This window comes from Nelumbo lutea, chromosome 1, assembly GCF_056320005.1.
Source record: "Nelumbo lutea isolate HS-2025 chromosome 1, American lotus-T2T, whole genome shotgun sequence".
Lineage (NCBI taxonomy): Eukaryota > Viridiplantae > Streptophyta > Magnoliopsida > Proteales > Nelumbonaceae > Nelumbo > Nelumbo lutea.
Genome location: NC_142684.1, coordinates 120,588,908 through 120,603,158, shown reverse-complemented (window position 1 = coordinate 120,603,158; position 14,251 = coordinate 120,588,908). Strand labels below are relative to the sequence as shown.

The window sequence follows — 14,251 nt, the reverse complement described above, 5'->3', positions numbered from 1 at the left end:
TTCCTTATTATAATCTTGCTTATTATCAACGTCGGTATATTTATCTCAACTTAATCTCATTTTGTGAGAATGTTCTTTGGTTGGGAATCTTCTACAGCGATTCAGAAATCAGACTGAACGTTGAACCGTTTTAGCTTTTGTATACTCGAATGGGCTTGGCCTGGGCCCAAGGGCCGAGTTCCAGTGCAGTGGACCGGAGAACCTTCATATCCGATTTGCAAGTTGCAACCGTATGAACTGTTCCATCATCGAATTTGATTTTGTTAGATTCTCTACCAGAAAAAAAAAAGATTTTATTAGATTCATTTAACTATTCAACTACAAAATCGTGATACCCGGTTTCGATGGTCCGATTATCCAGTCTGGTCTGAGCGTTAGCGTGACAACATTGATGGCGATGACTTTTTTGCTTGGACTATCAAGATGGCAGTTTCCAGACAAAATTTCAATATGTATATATTTTTTTATGGCGATTGGAAAATAGCTAACGTCCAGCTAAGAATCGTTTTTATATAACATAGAAAATAGTTTCTGATAGAACCATCAACTATAGAAATATTGATAATATTTATTATTATTCTATTCTTGTGAGATAATCATAGAATCTCAACTCTCAAGAGTAAGTGAATTGTAACAAATGTATAGACTCGGAACTCGACAGCCTCAGCGGCCTCAGCCCTTAGGGCCGGCTAAAAGCGGCCAAGCCCAACTCCGAAGTCCAACACAAATAAAGCTAGCGAATTGCAAATGCTCAGATCAATACATATCTTCTTCGAATCCTACGGCCGTCTAACATTACACTTGGATCAGGTGTTGCTCACTTTTCCTTTTTTTGCTACCTCCACGTCTCAAATCAATCGATCCATTCTACGAACGTTCGTTTCTTCTCTTTTCTTGGTTTTAGACCGGGAGTCTGGAATACTGCCGACAGTCAGCAGCATTTCCGTCCTCTATCTCTAAATTCTATATCCGTATTCTATAGTATAAAAGAAAATAAAAGCAGTCTATCTATCTGGTTCCCGCTTTTCTTATTTTTAAATTCCAAAATAAATACAAAATGATCCTTCCGAGGATCCAGTAAACGCGAGGGAAACAATGGCGTCGGTCTCACTCCATTCTCCCAACCAAAAAAGAAATAAAATACAAAAGAATTCGAGACATAAATCGAAAGAGACAGTTTGCGTTACAGTCGTATAAATGACGGTTCATTTTCTCCTTCAACCCCATCGTTTTCTTCAATAGACTCGTGAGAAATAACCCCTCCCCTCTCTCTCTGCTGTGCTGTTCCATTTGGATCTGTTATCGGAAATAATATATCACAGGTGCTGATAGCCTGGAAAGTTTCAATACCTGTCAGATTCTCATCATGTTTTCGCAATTGGATTCCTGAAAAACCTTTGATTTTTCTAAAGCAGAACATAGAGAAGGTACTTTGAACTCCTTTGCAGTTATCGAGCTTGGATTCATTGGGTTACCGTTTTATTATCAGAAGTATAGATCTGATTGGATTTAGGGAGGTTTCTTTTCTTCTGGTTTGAAATGGAGGCTGGTGATACCGGGATGAAGCTGGGGACCTTGAAGTTGAAGGAAGATCGGGGCCTCGATCGTAGTGGCGTTGGACAATTCAGAACAGACCCCTCTCCGGATATTTCTGTTTCTTCGCCGGTGACTCGGCAGAAAGCTGCTGCTGCTAAGCAGTTCATAGAGAACCATTATAAGAATTATCTACAAGGCCTTCAGGATCGTAAAGAAAGGTACAGTTCGATTCTTTCCAGCTGCTTAAACCTGTAAGAGAGTGTTTTAGTAATGTGACAATTGAATTCACCTGAATTTATCTTTTTATCTTTTTCGTTGTTTGCACTTTTGTAGACCACCATCTGAAACGGCGAATTTATGATCTTGTTATGGTTTCTGATTTCATTTGATTTGAGAGAACAATTTTACCACTAAAATGGTGCCATTTCCAGTTATTAAGAAAATCTGTAAATGAGGTCATTTCAGGATTTCAACTTCCAAGAAATGAATTCCTTTTCGTTTTTCGATACAGCTAGAAATGGCTCCAATTTATATGAGAACATTGTGGCTCAAGTTCTATTGAAAAACTTAATGAGATGATTTACTTTTACGTGGCATTTCAATGCACCCGTTACTAATGGATTATGAATAGAGTTTGGTATATATAGTCGTTTGTTTCATATGCATTTTTTTTTCTGAATAAAATTTATATCTTGAAGTCCATGTTTTGGCTTGTGTCTGGCGACTTTTATTTTTGCTTATTAGAATTTATAGACATGAGTGTGGCAGAAATGCATATAATGAGATGGATGAGTGGAAAAACTAGACATGATAAGATTTTAATGAAGTAATCCGAAGCAACCTAGGAGTAGCTCCAATATGTGATAAAATGAGATAAAGTAGACTAAGATGGTTTGGTCATGTGCATTGAAGACAGTCAACCGCATCAGCAGCACCCATGAGGAGAATTGGTTTATTACAAGTTGAACCATGGACTAGAAGGGTATGGGGTAGGCCTAAAAGGAAATGAATAGAAGTATAAGAAATGATTTAAGCACCAATAATTTAACAATGGATATGGCATTAAACAGAATGATCTGGCGAAACAGGTGTAGCCGACCACATATAGTTGGGATAAGGCTTGGATGATGATGAGAATTTATATACATGTTACTAGCAAACTTCTACTTGCTTAAATCCTGGACTATACATGTTACTAGCAAACTTCTATTTGCACATTAGTTGTTAACCATTTTATTTTCATAATTTAGGATAGAAAAACTGAAGCTAGATAAGATCCTGGACTATACAAGATTTTATTTGCCATAATTATACACCCTGGACTATGTCATCCATTTTACTTGTCCTTGTATTCTTTTCAAGATCTCAACCATTCACCTTTCCTATCTCAGAATAAATGGTAATATAATTTCATATAAATCTGTTTCAGACGTTGGGCACTTCAAAAGAGAGCACAAGAAGCTCAAATTTCAAATGAAGAACAACAAGAGATGCTGAGGAATTTGGAACGCAAAGAAACTGAGTATATGCGATTGCAAAGACATAAAGTGGGAATTGATGACTTCGAGCAATTAACAGTAATTGGGAGAGGGGCATTTGGTGAGGTATTTGTAAAAAAAAGAACTACATTTGGAACTATCTTCTAGCTTCACCTTTGGATATAATAGTAGGTCCTCTGAACATTCTCTTTTGATGCAATTTATGGAATGATGCATTTAACTAGAAAAATAATGGAGTTAAGCATGACAAAAGAGCATGAATAGCTCTTTGGGTCAAGTTCTGGCCTGGAATTTATTCTGAAAAGAAAAAAAATCATTAACTTGAAATGAATCATCTCCATTTTGACAATTTGTAATAATCAATAAATGATGTATAGCAAGATGTTTGATTTCAATTTGAAGCTGAATGCCTACAAATAATTAAAAAGTTGGGCTGTATATCTTTCCCTGGGTGAATGGTATATTTAACTCAAATAGGTTTTGGATTCTCATTTCATTCACTTCTCTGTTTGTTTAGTGAAAGCTGAGGTTAAGTAGCTGGCTTGCCCAACCAAAAGAGCTATTTTACATAGTAAAATGAAAATTTACTTTGGCTTTTTTTTTAATAAAATTCCAAGTATTTTGTTCAACTGTTTTTTGTTGGGCAAATGTTGCCCCTTCAAGTGGGGCATCACCTATTGATATCTGAAGCTTACCTGCATATCCTTACCATTGCCATTTTCAAATTCTCATACTCTTTTGTGCATATTTATACTTACTGCTAAACCTGAAGAGGAATCTATAGTTTTAAGATTCTGTTTCTCCTAGTTTAATTGCATGGTTGTTTAGGAGTTTCCAGTGTCATGGCTTAGATGATCCCTTTAGGCTGTATTTGGTTTGAAAGAAAAGGTAGGGAAAGGTTTCCCTACCTTTCCCTTCCTTTCCCTAACTTTTGTTTCAAATCGAACACAGCTTTAAAGCACAAATATAGAAAGATCAGATTGAGTCATTCTCATTCACAAGGATGACAAATGTCGAAAAATGCAGGTAAGGGTTTGTCGTGCTAAAAGCACTGGAGAAATTTTTGCCATGAAGAAGTTGAAGAAATCAGACATGCTCAGTCGTGGACAGGTAAATTATTCTCAAACTAAATTATTATGACCTTCTAACTATTACAACTCCTGCAGTATTCCTTGAAAGCCGTTTACAGGAAGATACATTTACTATATCTCCTTGTCTCATAATAGCTTCGACCAAATTCATTCAAGAAAATTGCTAATATCCCAATTAAAGCGATTGATGTGATAGTATAGAACAGAATCTGCTATGTGGAAACTACTGTTGGAGAATACTTTCATTTGGAAGCTCTATATGGTTGGCTGATTGCAGCTATTTCCTCTTTTCTGTTCTAAACTCCTGAAATTTCATATTTAGAACTGCACTTCTTTAGTTGGAAAAATGGTAGGCACATCTGAATTTCTCATTTATGGTATAATAACACTGATTTTGAGGAAACCTGCCACTCTAAGATCTCCCATGTCATTCCAATACACATTTGGCCTAGCCAATTTATGTCACTGTGAGTGATTATGCCACTGGCCTCTCCCCATCTCCCCCCTCCCCAGTGATAAAAATAAATATATAAATAAATAAAGCAGAAAACGAAAAGATAAGCATTGAACTCAGGTTGAGAGTTTGGAATTGTAAAATACTTGAAACATGACGATTATATCTAGTTACCTAATGGAATCCTAGGTATAAGATGTTCAGGTTGGTGCTTTGCTTTAATATCTTTCTACAATCTCTCTCTCGCATGAGCAGATATCAAAACCTCATCTTGGTAGCTAGCATTCTGTGGTTGTAACCTATTCATTTTTTACCTGGTTTTATTTAGATTCCTGAAAAATATCAAAACGCATGGAAATGCACAGGGTAAAAATTTTCTTAGGGACATTCTTGATGCAGGGATTTTAGTGCTAATATTCAAGGTAATATGCCAATTTATTGGATCTCACCCAGAAGCTAGAGAGAGAACTGTCGAATTCACAGCACTTGTTACCTAAATTTGAGGTGTCAAAACATGCCTATTTAGCTGGACTTTGTAGCATATAAATGTTATTTGATTACTTATACAACAAGTTTAAGATTGCTGGTTTTCTTCATGATTGGACACAGATTGTTACCAATTTATGGAAACAAGTTTGAGATTCTCTACCTTTGAGTTGTTCGAGTTTTTTATTTAGAGTTTATTAAATTTAGAATTTATTTTTTTGAAAACGTTTTACAATCTTTAGGGTTTGTTTTGGCAGATTGTGGTATAGGAAATTGTTTCATTTTTTTTGAAACATGGGTAAAATTTGTAATAGGTCAGAAGTGTATTTTTGACAATTCTTTTAAAGGTTTTAGTCAGTTCTAAGTATTTTTATCTATGGGTATAAGTTTTAGATTGTCGGGGTCTTTACTTTCATGATTTTTCTACAAAAGGAACTAACAAAATAAAATTGATGTTTTCAGCTTTATACTTTGTTTTCGAGATGCCAACATTTTGGAGGTGCAATGCCTTCAAGAGTTATAAGTGAATTACCTAAAATTCTTTCTAGTTCTAAGTCCTGCAAGATTCATTGTTCTTCTTACTTTTAATTTTCTTATACGCAACATAAACCGTATTATTTCTCCTTAGGTTCAGTTTGTTTGTAGTGCAAATTTTATTTGCATTGGCTGAGTGTAAATTCTGGTTTGCTTTTGCATCAGATTTGACTTTATCTTACTTGTGTGTGAGAAGTAAAATGATGTAGTTCCCACCTTACATGAAAGGTAATGGAGATAAGAGAGGTTTATTTGTTTGAGATCGAGGTAGGAAGCAAGATGATGCAGTCCCCACTTTATATGAGAGAGCATTGGGGTAGGAGGATGCAGTGATTTAAAAGGCACGCCTAGGCCCTAGACTCAGAACTTTCAAAATGTGCACACCTAGTATGCCTAGGCGTGTGCCTGGTGCACCTTGCGCTTCAGCCCAGGTGTGCGCCTTTTTGAAAATTATGCTTTTTTGCTATTTTTCAAGCCTAGCACTCAGGCTGATGGCTCCGCCCCCAGGCCCTCAACCAAGCCCCTCAAGGCAAACTCAAGCAAGTTCATGTTAAAGTCTTGAACTCTTAATCCCTACAAAAAATGATTAAATAATTTTAGTTATCTTCTAAAAATATCTTTTATTAGGATAAATGAATAAACAGTATTAGCAAATAGGGGGTTCTTAGAGCTTCGGTGAGCGAGTGCTAGCGAATCGGAGTAGCTTGTAGAATTATTAAATCATTTTTAGAATTAATAATTATTTAGAAGAAAACTAAAATTATTACGCCATTTTTTAGGGATTAAGAATTTAAGACTTTAACACTTTAACATGTATTTGTTTGGGCATGGCTCGTGGGGCTTGGTACAAAGGTGGCTTGTAGGATTAGGAATGAAAGATGTATAACATCACATTAGCTATTTGAAATAATGCAATTGGGAAACAAAGAAAGAAATTCAAAGTTTGACATGCTTGAATATGTTTTGTATGCTGTCTTTTATTTTACTTTTGCATTTTTTACATTGAATGTGTTTATGTTATGCTTATGCATTTTAATTTGAGTTAATTGGTCTTTTAAAACATTTAGTTTAGAATTAAAATTTGATTTTTTTAATTAATATGCATTTTTTGATTTTTTTTTTAATTTTGCACCTTGCTTCAAAAAGGCTCGCGCCTTGCCTTGCACCTCAGGCACAAAATGGCCATTGTGCTTTTTTTTTTTTTTCGCCTTGCACTTTTGAAAAACATTGGGAGGATGGTGGTGCAAATTTTGCATCGGTTTTTGATATGCAGAATTTTCATTGCCAGTGAGTGCAAATGAGACAAGGAATACAAATTTTGTATCAGATAGGATTACAAATCATGATTACATACAAATAGATGCAAAACTGAACTGGCTGAAAATTTGTATCTGAATCAAGTTTGCACTGGAAACAAACATACCTTAATTACAGAATAATTAAAGTGTTTCTTAATAATTAATATCTATTATGGAGGCTGCATCAGTTTGACCTGTTGGTTGGTTAGTTCTTCTCTTGCATCAAGTCCCCAACAAAAAATATGAAGCATATCACTTGTCTGATATTTCTAAAAGAATTTTTATTACCTCTAGTCAACTATGTTTGTGCATGCCATTTCTGATTGGCAGAACTAGGAGATAGAAATAGTAGTCGATCTAGACTACAATCAGTCTTGAATTTAAATGAAAAAAAGGATGAAAAATTGAAGAGAAGAAGAAGAGGAGAGAGGAAGAGAAGAAGTACACGAAGAGGGTTTCAGAAAAAGAGAGGGAAGGTTATGATTTCTGCTGACCCACTCTTAGTATTTATATAACTGTAAAATGGCTGAAATGCCCTTATTGCTTACATGGCAAATAGAATAAGAAATAACTAATAATAAAGCTGAAATAACTACCAACTAACACTGTCATATCTAACAGAAATATTGCTGCCATACGAACGGACACTATGGGGACCACATCAGTGTTCTCTACACTCCCCCTCAAGTTGGGAATAGATATTTGTCATTCCCAACTTGCATAGATCTGCCTCTAACTTCTTCCTCGGAACCGCCTTGGTGAGATGATCTGCAAGCTGCATGTTGAAGGTGATATACGGAAGACACACTTCTTGAGATGAAACCCTTTCTCTGACAAAATGTCGGTCTACTTCAATATGCTTAGTTCTGTCATGTTATACCGGATTATGAGCTATATTAATAGCAGCCTGATTATCACATTATAGCATTAAGAGCTTCTCATAAGCAATACCCAACTCCTCAAATAGTGATCTCAACCATAGAATTTCAGCCACACCATAGGCCCTAGACCTGTATTCAGCTTTTGCACTAGAACGAGAAACAACACTCTACTTCTTACTCCTCCAGGAGACTAGGTTACCTCCTATAAAAGCACAATATCCAGAGATAGACCTTCTATCATCAACACTCCTAGCTCAATCAACATCTGTATAAACCTCTATTTTCATGTGATTATTATTCTTGAATAGTATACCTCTACCTGGGCACCTCTTCAAATATGCTAATATCCTCTCAATAGCAAGTAAGTGAGTAGTCCTAGGAGAGTGCATATACTGACTGACAACACTGACCGCATAACTGCTATCAAGTCATGTGAGACAAAGATAGAGGAGTTTTCCAATTAACTGTTAGAATATAGCTTTATCTTCAAGTGGCTCTCCACCCTCTACACTGATCTTGTGATTCTGTTCAATAGGTGTATCTGCAAGCTTAACACCTAACTTTTCAGTTTCTTCCAACAAATCTAGAACATACTTTCTTTGAGAAACAAAAATCCCATGTTTAGATCTAGCTACTTCAATACCCAAGAAGTATTGTAGCTCTCCTAGATCTTTTACTTCAAATTCTTGATGAAAGAGTTGTTTGAGAGACTCAATCTCACCGTTATCATTTATTGTCACTACAATATCATCCACATATATAACAAGCAAGGTCAAGGAAGAATCCATCTCTTAATGAACAATGTATGGTTTGACTGGGCTTGTACATAGCCAAATTTGCCAAGGGCTTGTTTGAATCTATCAAACCAAGCTCTGGGGGACTGTTTGAGTCCATACAAGGCTTTATTCAACCGGCAAACCTTCTTTCTTGTTTCTGCATCATAAAATCTAGGAGGCAACTATATGTAGACTTCTTCTTGCAAATCTTCATTGAGGAAGGCATTTTTAATATCCATCTGGAACAAGGGCCAAGAGTAACTGGCTGCAAGGGACAAAACCCTCATAGTGGTCGTCTTTGCTATTGGAGTAAAAATCTCCAAGTAGTCTATACCATAAGTCTGAGTAAATCCCTTTGCAACTAATCTAGCCTTATAGCTTTCAATGAAACCATCGACATTATGTTCCACAATAAATACCCATCTACATTCAACCGGTTTCTTCCCTTTAGGTTTGTCTACTAGCTTTTAAGTATTATTCCTCAGAAGAGCATCCATTTCAACCTTCATTGCATCTTTCCACTCAGGAACTAATAAAGCCTCCTGCACTGTTCTGGAGATAGGAATATCACCAATAGATGTGAGGAAGGACCTGTAAGAGGGGGACAGGTGATCATAGGACAAGAACTAGGAAATGCAATGGGTTGTGGATGCGGTGCAATGCCGTTTGCCTTTACGGACCGCAATGGGAAGGTCAAGGTCATCCAAAGGAGGTAAAGGCTCAACAGTGGAAGGTATCTCAGTGGAACCTGGATTTGATAAAGGGACTGTAGTATATGGATCTGGATCCACAGAAGGAACTGGGGCCGGCCTGGACTACTGATGACTGAAATCAACCTGCCTCCACCGCCTGTGATAGACTCTCAAATCCTGACACCTCTGACACCCCTCCCTATTACATCCCTCATCACTCAATGGAATAGGTAAAGGAACTTCTGATGAGTTAACCCCACACTCACTACTCTCCCCCTGAGGAGAAACCTTAGGATAATAGGGTACATCATCGAAGAAAGTGACATCCATAGAGACAAATCTTCTCCTAGAAGTGGGTTCATAGCAGCAATATCCCTTTTGAGTATGTGCATAATCGAGAAAAATACATTTGGAGGCCTTAGGATCAAATTTGGAACGATAAGGTCCAAGAATCTGAGCAAAGCAAGTACAACCAAAGGTTTTAAGGGGAACAATAAACAAGTCTTTATCAGGGTATATGAGTGTAAATGGAGGCTTCATGTCAAGAACCCGTGAAGGAACTTGGTTAATGAGATACACTACTGTAAGAATAGCATCTCCCTAGAAACGAATAGGCACATTGGAGTTAAACATGATGCTTCTGGCCACCTCCAATATGTGCCTATTCTTCCTCTCAGCAACCCCATTCTGCTGTGGTGAATGAGGACAAGTATTTTGATGAATAATCCCATGGTCAAGCAAATAAGAGGCTAATTGGTTGGCAAAGTATTCTTTCACATTATCAGATATGAAGATTTTGATTTTGATCCCAAATTGGGTTAAAATCATCTGATGAAAGATCCAGGTCAAAGTAGGAACCTCATATTGAGAATGCATAAGGTAAACCCAAGAAAAATGGGTATAGTCATCAACAAACAACAAGAAATATCCGTACCCCTCCATAACTGTGATGTGGTAAGGACCCCAAATCGGTATGCATAATATCAAAAGGATTATTACTTCTTTTATTACTCAATGAATAAGATGTTCTACAATGCTTTGCAAGCTCACAACTCTCACATTTCAAACTGGACATCTGAACAGACTTAAATAAATCAGGAAACAAACTCTTCAAAGACCAAAAAGATAAATGACCCAACTGATTATGCCAAAACATAACCTGACTAACAGACTGAGAAACAAAAGACTCCCTATCTTCACTATCTTCCCAATATGAACTCTCTCCAAGTAGATAGATCCCATTCGTCTCACGACCAGTCCCAATCACCTTCCTTGTCTCCAAGTCCTGAAAAACACATCGGTTAGGGAAAAAAGTTACTGAACAATTCTGATATTTTGTAATGCTATTGATTGAAAGCAAATTAGTATTAAGCTTAGGAACATGCAGAACTGAAGATAAGGAGATGGCATTAGACAATCTGATGTCTCCCTTGCCAAAAATTGGAACAAGGGAACCATCAACAATGGACACTTTATCTCTATCAGAAGATAAGTGATAGGTAGTGAACAGTGATGGCAAGCCAGTCATATGGTTAGATGCACCCAAGTCTATTACCCAACAATGTTCAGTGTTACCTGGAGTTGAAGCATGATAAGTTGAGGCCCGAGTACCTAAATGAGAAAAAGCTGATGACGGCTGAGATGATTGAGCTGAATTGCCACCTTCCTTTTTCAATTGAGTCAGGGCAGCCCGGAAAGCAGCTAGGGTGTCTAGAGGTGTGCCTTTTGTGCCCAATGAGGAGGTACAATCAGTATTAACAACCATATTAGCATTACCCCTTTTGTTCTTGAGTTTTGTTGGGTCTAAATGAGGGTGCAACTTCCAACAGGTGTCTTTAGTATGCTTGGGTTTCTTGCAATGTTCACATAACTAGATCCCGCTTGTTTTCTTTCTTTATATCCCTCTTTGTATCACCCCTAGACTTAGGTTTGACTGCTACCAAGGCTGGTGGGAAGGGCTAGTGCTGCATCATAACCTTTCTCCTAGTCTCTTCACTATGCACTAAGGAGTAGGCTTGTGATAGGATCACGTTGTCTCTTGTCAGTAGTTGTTGTCTCATAATATCATACTCAGGATTTAGACCAGTTAGGAACTCAAAAACCCTATTAGTCTCAACCTGCATTCTATGAGTCTGTGCATCCTTCTGGCTTTCCCACTCAAGTGTTTCTAGGTGGTCAATTTCATGCCACAAGGATTTTAGTGTAGAGAAGTAAACCGAGACTGATTTCTCTCCTTGCTTAAGGTTATTAACCTCACATTTCAGTTCATAAGCCCTAGCAACATTAAGGGGTTGGGAGTAGGTCTCTTTCATGACATCTCAGATTTCCTTAGCTGTTTTTGTCCACAAATAGTTCCGGCTGATATGTGGCTGCATAGAGTTGCACAGCCATGTCATAACCAAATAGTTCTCCTAAACCCATTTGGTATAGGTTTGGTTCTCCTTAGTTGGTTCTTTCACATCTCCTAACAAGTAGCTCAATTTTCCCCTACCCTCAATGGCCATCATGGCCGATTGAGCCCATTCTAGGTAGTTTGATCCATCAAACTTAACTATTGTAATCTGAAAGGTATTCTCAGACATGTTGCTAGAATTTCTAGTCCCAAAAACACCTTCCCCTTGACTCTTGAACTCCATTCTTGATCAAGAATTAATAAAAAACTCTTTTTTAATTATTGTAATAGGAGAAACAACACCCAAACAACTGATAACAACAGGCCTAGGTCTTCCGAAGAACACAGAAAACGGAGTTCTGAATGAAACCAGTTCAAATTCTGATTTGAAACAGATAACAATTCTGAATTTTAGGGTTTTCTCTCAAAATCCTAAAGAAAACACAGATTTTCCAGCCGCACCTCTCAGACTAAACCAAGATGATCTTTTCTAAAGTCAATCACAAGAAAAAAGCTTACTTTATGAAAAAATCTCTAGCCGCCACCTTCTGGTTGATGCAAAACCCTAATCTTGAGGATCCGAAGCTTCTTCTGATTCTTCTCGACTACTGGAACCCAGACTTTTACAATCTCTTTAGTAGCAGCCGCACACTAACAGTAACCTCCAAGAATCAGCAGATCCTCCTTCCTTGTTGAAAAACTTCCAAACCTAGGAGGTTCTCATGCAGTCGGCCTAATCAGACTACAATCAATATTGAATTTAAAAGAAAAAAAGGATGAAAAATTGAAGAGAAGAAGAAGAGAAGAGAGGAAGAGAAGAAGTATACGAAGAGAGTTTCAGAAAAAGAGAGGGAAGATTATGATTTCTGCCGACCTACTCTTAGTATTTATATAACTGTAAAGGGCTGAATTGCCCTTATTGCTTACATGGCAAATAGAATAAGAAATAAATAATAATAAAGCTGAAATAACTACCAACTAACACTGACATATCTAACAGAAATATTGCCGCCATACGAACGAATGCTATGGGGACCACATCAGTGGGGTCCACATCAGTGTTCTCTACAGAAATGCATGACTTATATAATATTAATTTTCTATAACAGTTTTTGTCATCTCTGCTAGTTGAACTGTTTAATCTGGGAACATGTCCTTTGCTGTTCTTCACACATGTGAACTGGATCATCCCAGTCTATAGGATAGGATTTTGGTAGCCAGGCAACCCTATTGGGTTGGACTGAACTGCTTATTGTATAGAAAGTAATAAATAAGACTACTTAGTAAAGACCATTGTTTAGAATTGGTTATGGATGTCACCTTGCCCTGAGGTTGTTTTTGTTTAAACCTGGTTGAATCTGATAGTGTGTTGTCCAGAGACTCCAGGCTATTTTCTGTGTAGAGGGGGGTGGTCTGGATATGGACCTATCCTCTGACACTTAGCAGAAAGTTGCGGCTTTAAGACTTGAATCCATTTTGATGCTTGTATCTTAGTTTTTATTTTCATACTGGTCCCCAGTGTAGAAAATATAGAGTTGAATTAAGTTGCAATGTACATGCCATTCCTTTCTCTTTGAGAATCCTATTTTGAAATCACATGGCCTACTTATCTTGGCATCGGTATCAATTCACTTGATGAAAGTGAGAAGCTTGTTTCTGAAGCTATAGTTATATAATTTTTGTGCATGAAAAACATTATCAGCACTAAACTTTACAGAATGACAACAGAAAAAGCACTGTAGGAGTGATAATTTGTTAACAAGCAATTTTAGCATACCATGCATGCACATCGTTGGATTTGCAGGATATCATCAAAAACTAATAGTGTTTTATGACATTTATTTTTATTTTGTAAGTTCATAACATTATATTGGTAATTTTAGCAACTAATGTATAGTTCAAACTTGAAAGAGTATTAAGTCTTCTCTTAATGTCTTGATCTGTAGGCTGTAGCCCTGTTCATTGAGATGTTATATTACAAACATGATATTGTGTTCCCAGTTGTATCTTACCAGTAAAAAGAGGTATTATATCTTTTTGTGTATGTAAACCAAGATTAGTAAGTGCAATAGTTTCTTTTAAATTTTGTGCTGTTACTGAAAAAAAAATAGATTAGTGTCATAGGTTTCATAGATGTGAGAATAGCCATTTTTCAAGTCTTAGTTACAAGTGCAAAATGATAAATGAATACTTAAAAGATTGTCAGTTTTAATTTGTTTTTCTACGTTACAATATTTTAATCAATCATTTTACTCATATCCTTCTATATTTCAGGTTGAGCATGTTAGATCTGAGAGGAACTTGCTTGCTGAAGTTGATAGCCGGTGCATTGTAAAACTTTTTTATTCATTCCAGGACTCAGATTTCTTGTACCTTATAATGGAATATTTACCTGGTGGTGACTTTATGACTCTTCTGATGAGAAAGGATGTTCTTTCTGAAGATGTTTCACGGTTTTACATAGCAGAGAGCATTCTAGCAATTCATTCAATTCACCAGCATAACTATGTTCATAGGTATTGTGATTGATCTGTACATGATCTAATATTACACAAGGTGTAGGTATTAACATCATAGTTTCTAGATGTTTTTAATTTCTTTTTTTTTGGGTA

General features: G+C 36.7%; 1 protein-coding gene across 2 annotated transcripts in view; it reads left to right on the top strand.

The window, feature by feature from the left end:
• The first annotated feature begins 601 nt into the window (after window positions 1-601).
• The window catches only part of LOC148877157 (Protein kinase family protein), a 32,717-nt gene continuing 19,067 nt past the window's right edge, over window positions 602-14,251 (top strand). Inside the window, exons 1-4 of one of the 2 annotated variants that reach the window (XM_088982017.1) lie at window positions 602-1,754; window positions 2,966-3,140; window positions 4,062-4,145; window positions 13,914-14,155. In XM_088982017.1, coding sequence (XP_088838143.1) covers window positions 1,540-1,754; window positions 2,966-3,140; window positions 4,062-4,145; window positions 13,914-14,155 — 716 coding nt within the window. In that variant the 5' untranslated portion in view covers window positions 602-1,539. The remainder of the gene's footprint in view (window positions 1,755-2,965; window positions 3,141-4,061; window positions 4,146-13,913; window positions 14,156-14,251) is intronic. The other variant, XM_088982009.1, reaches the window with a different exon arrangement.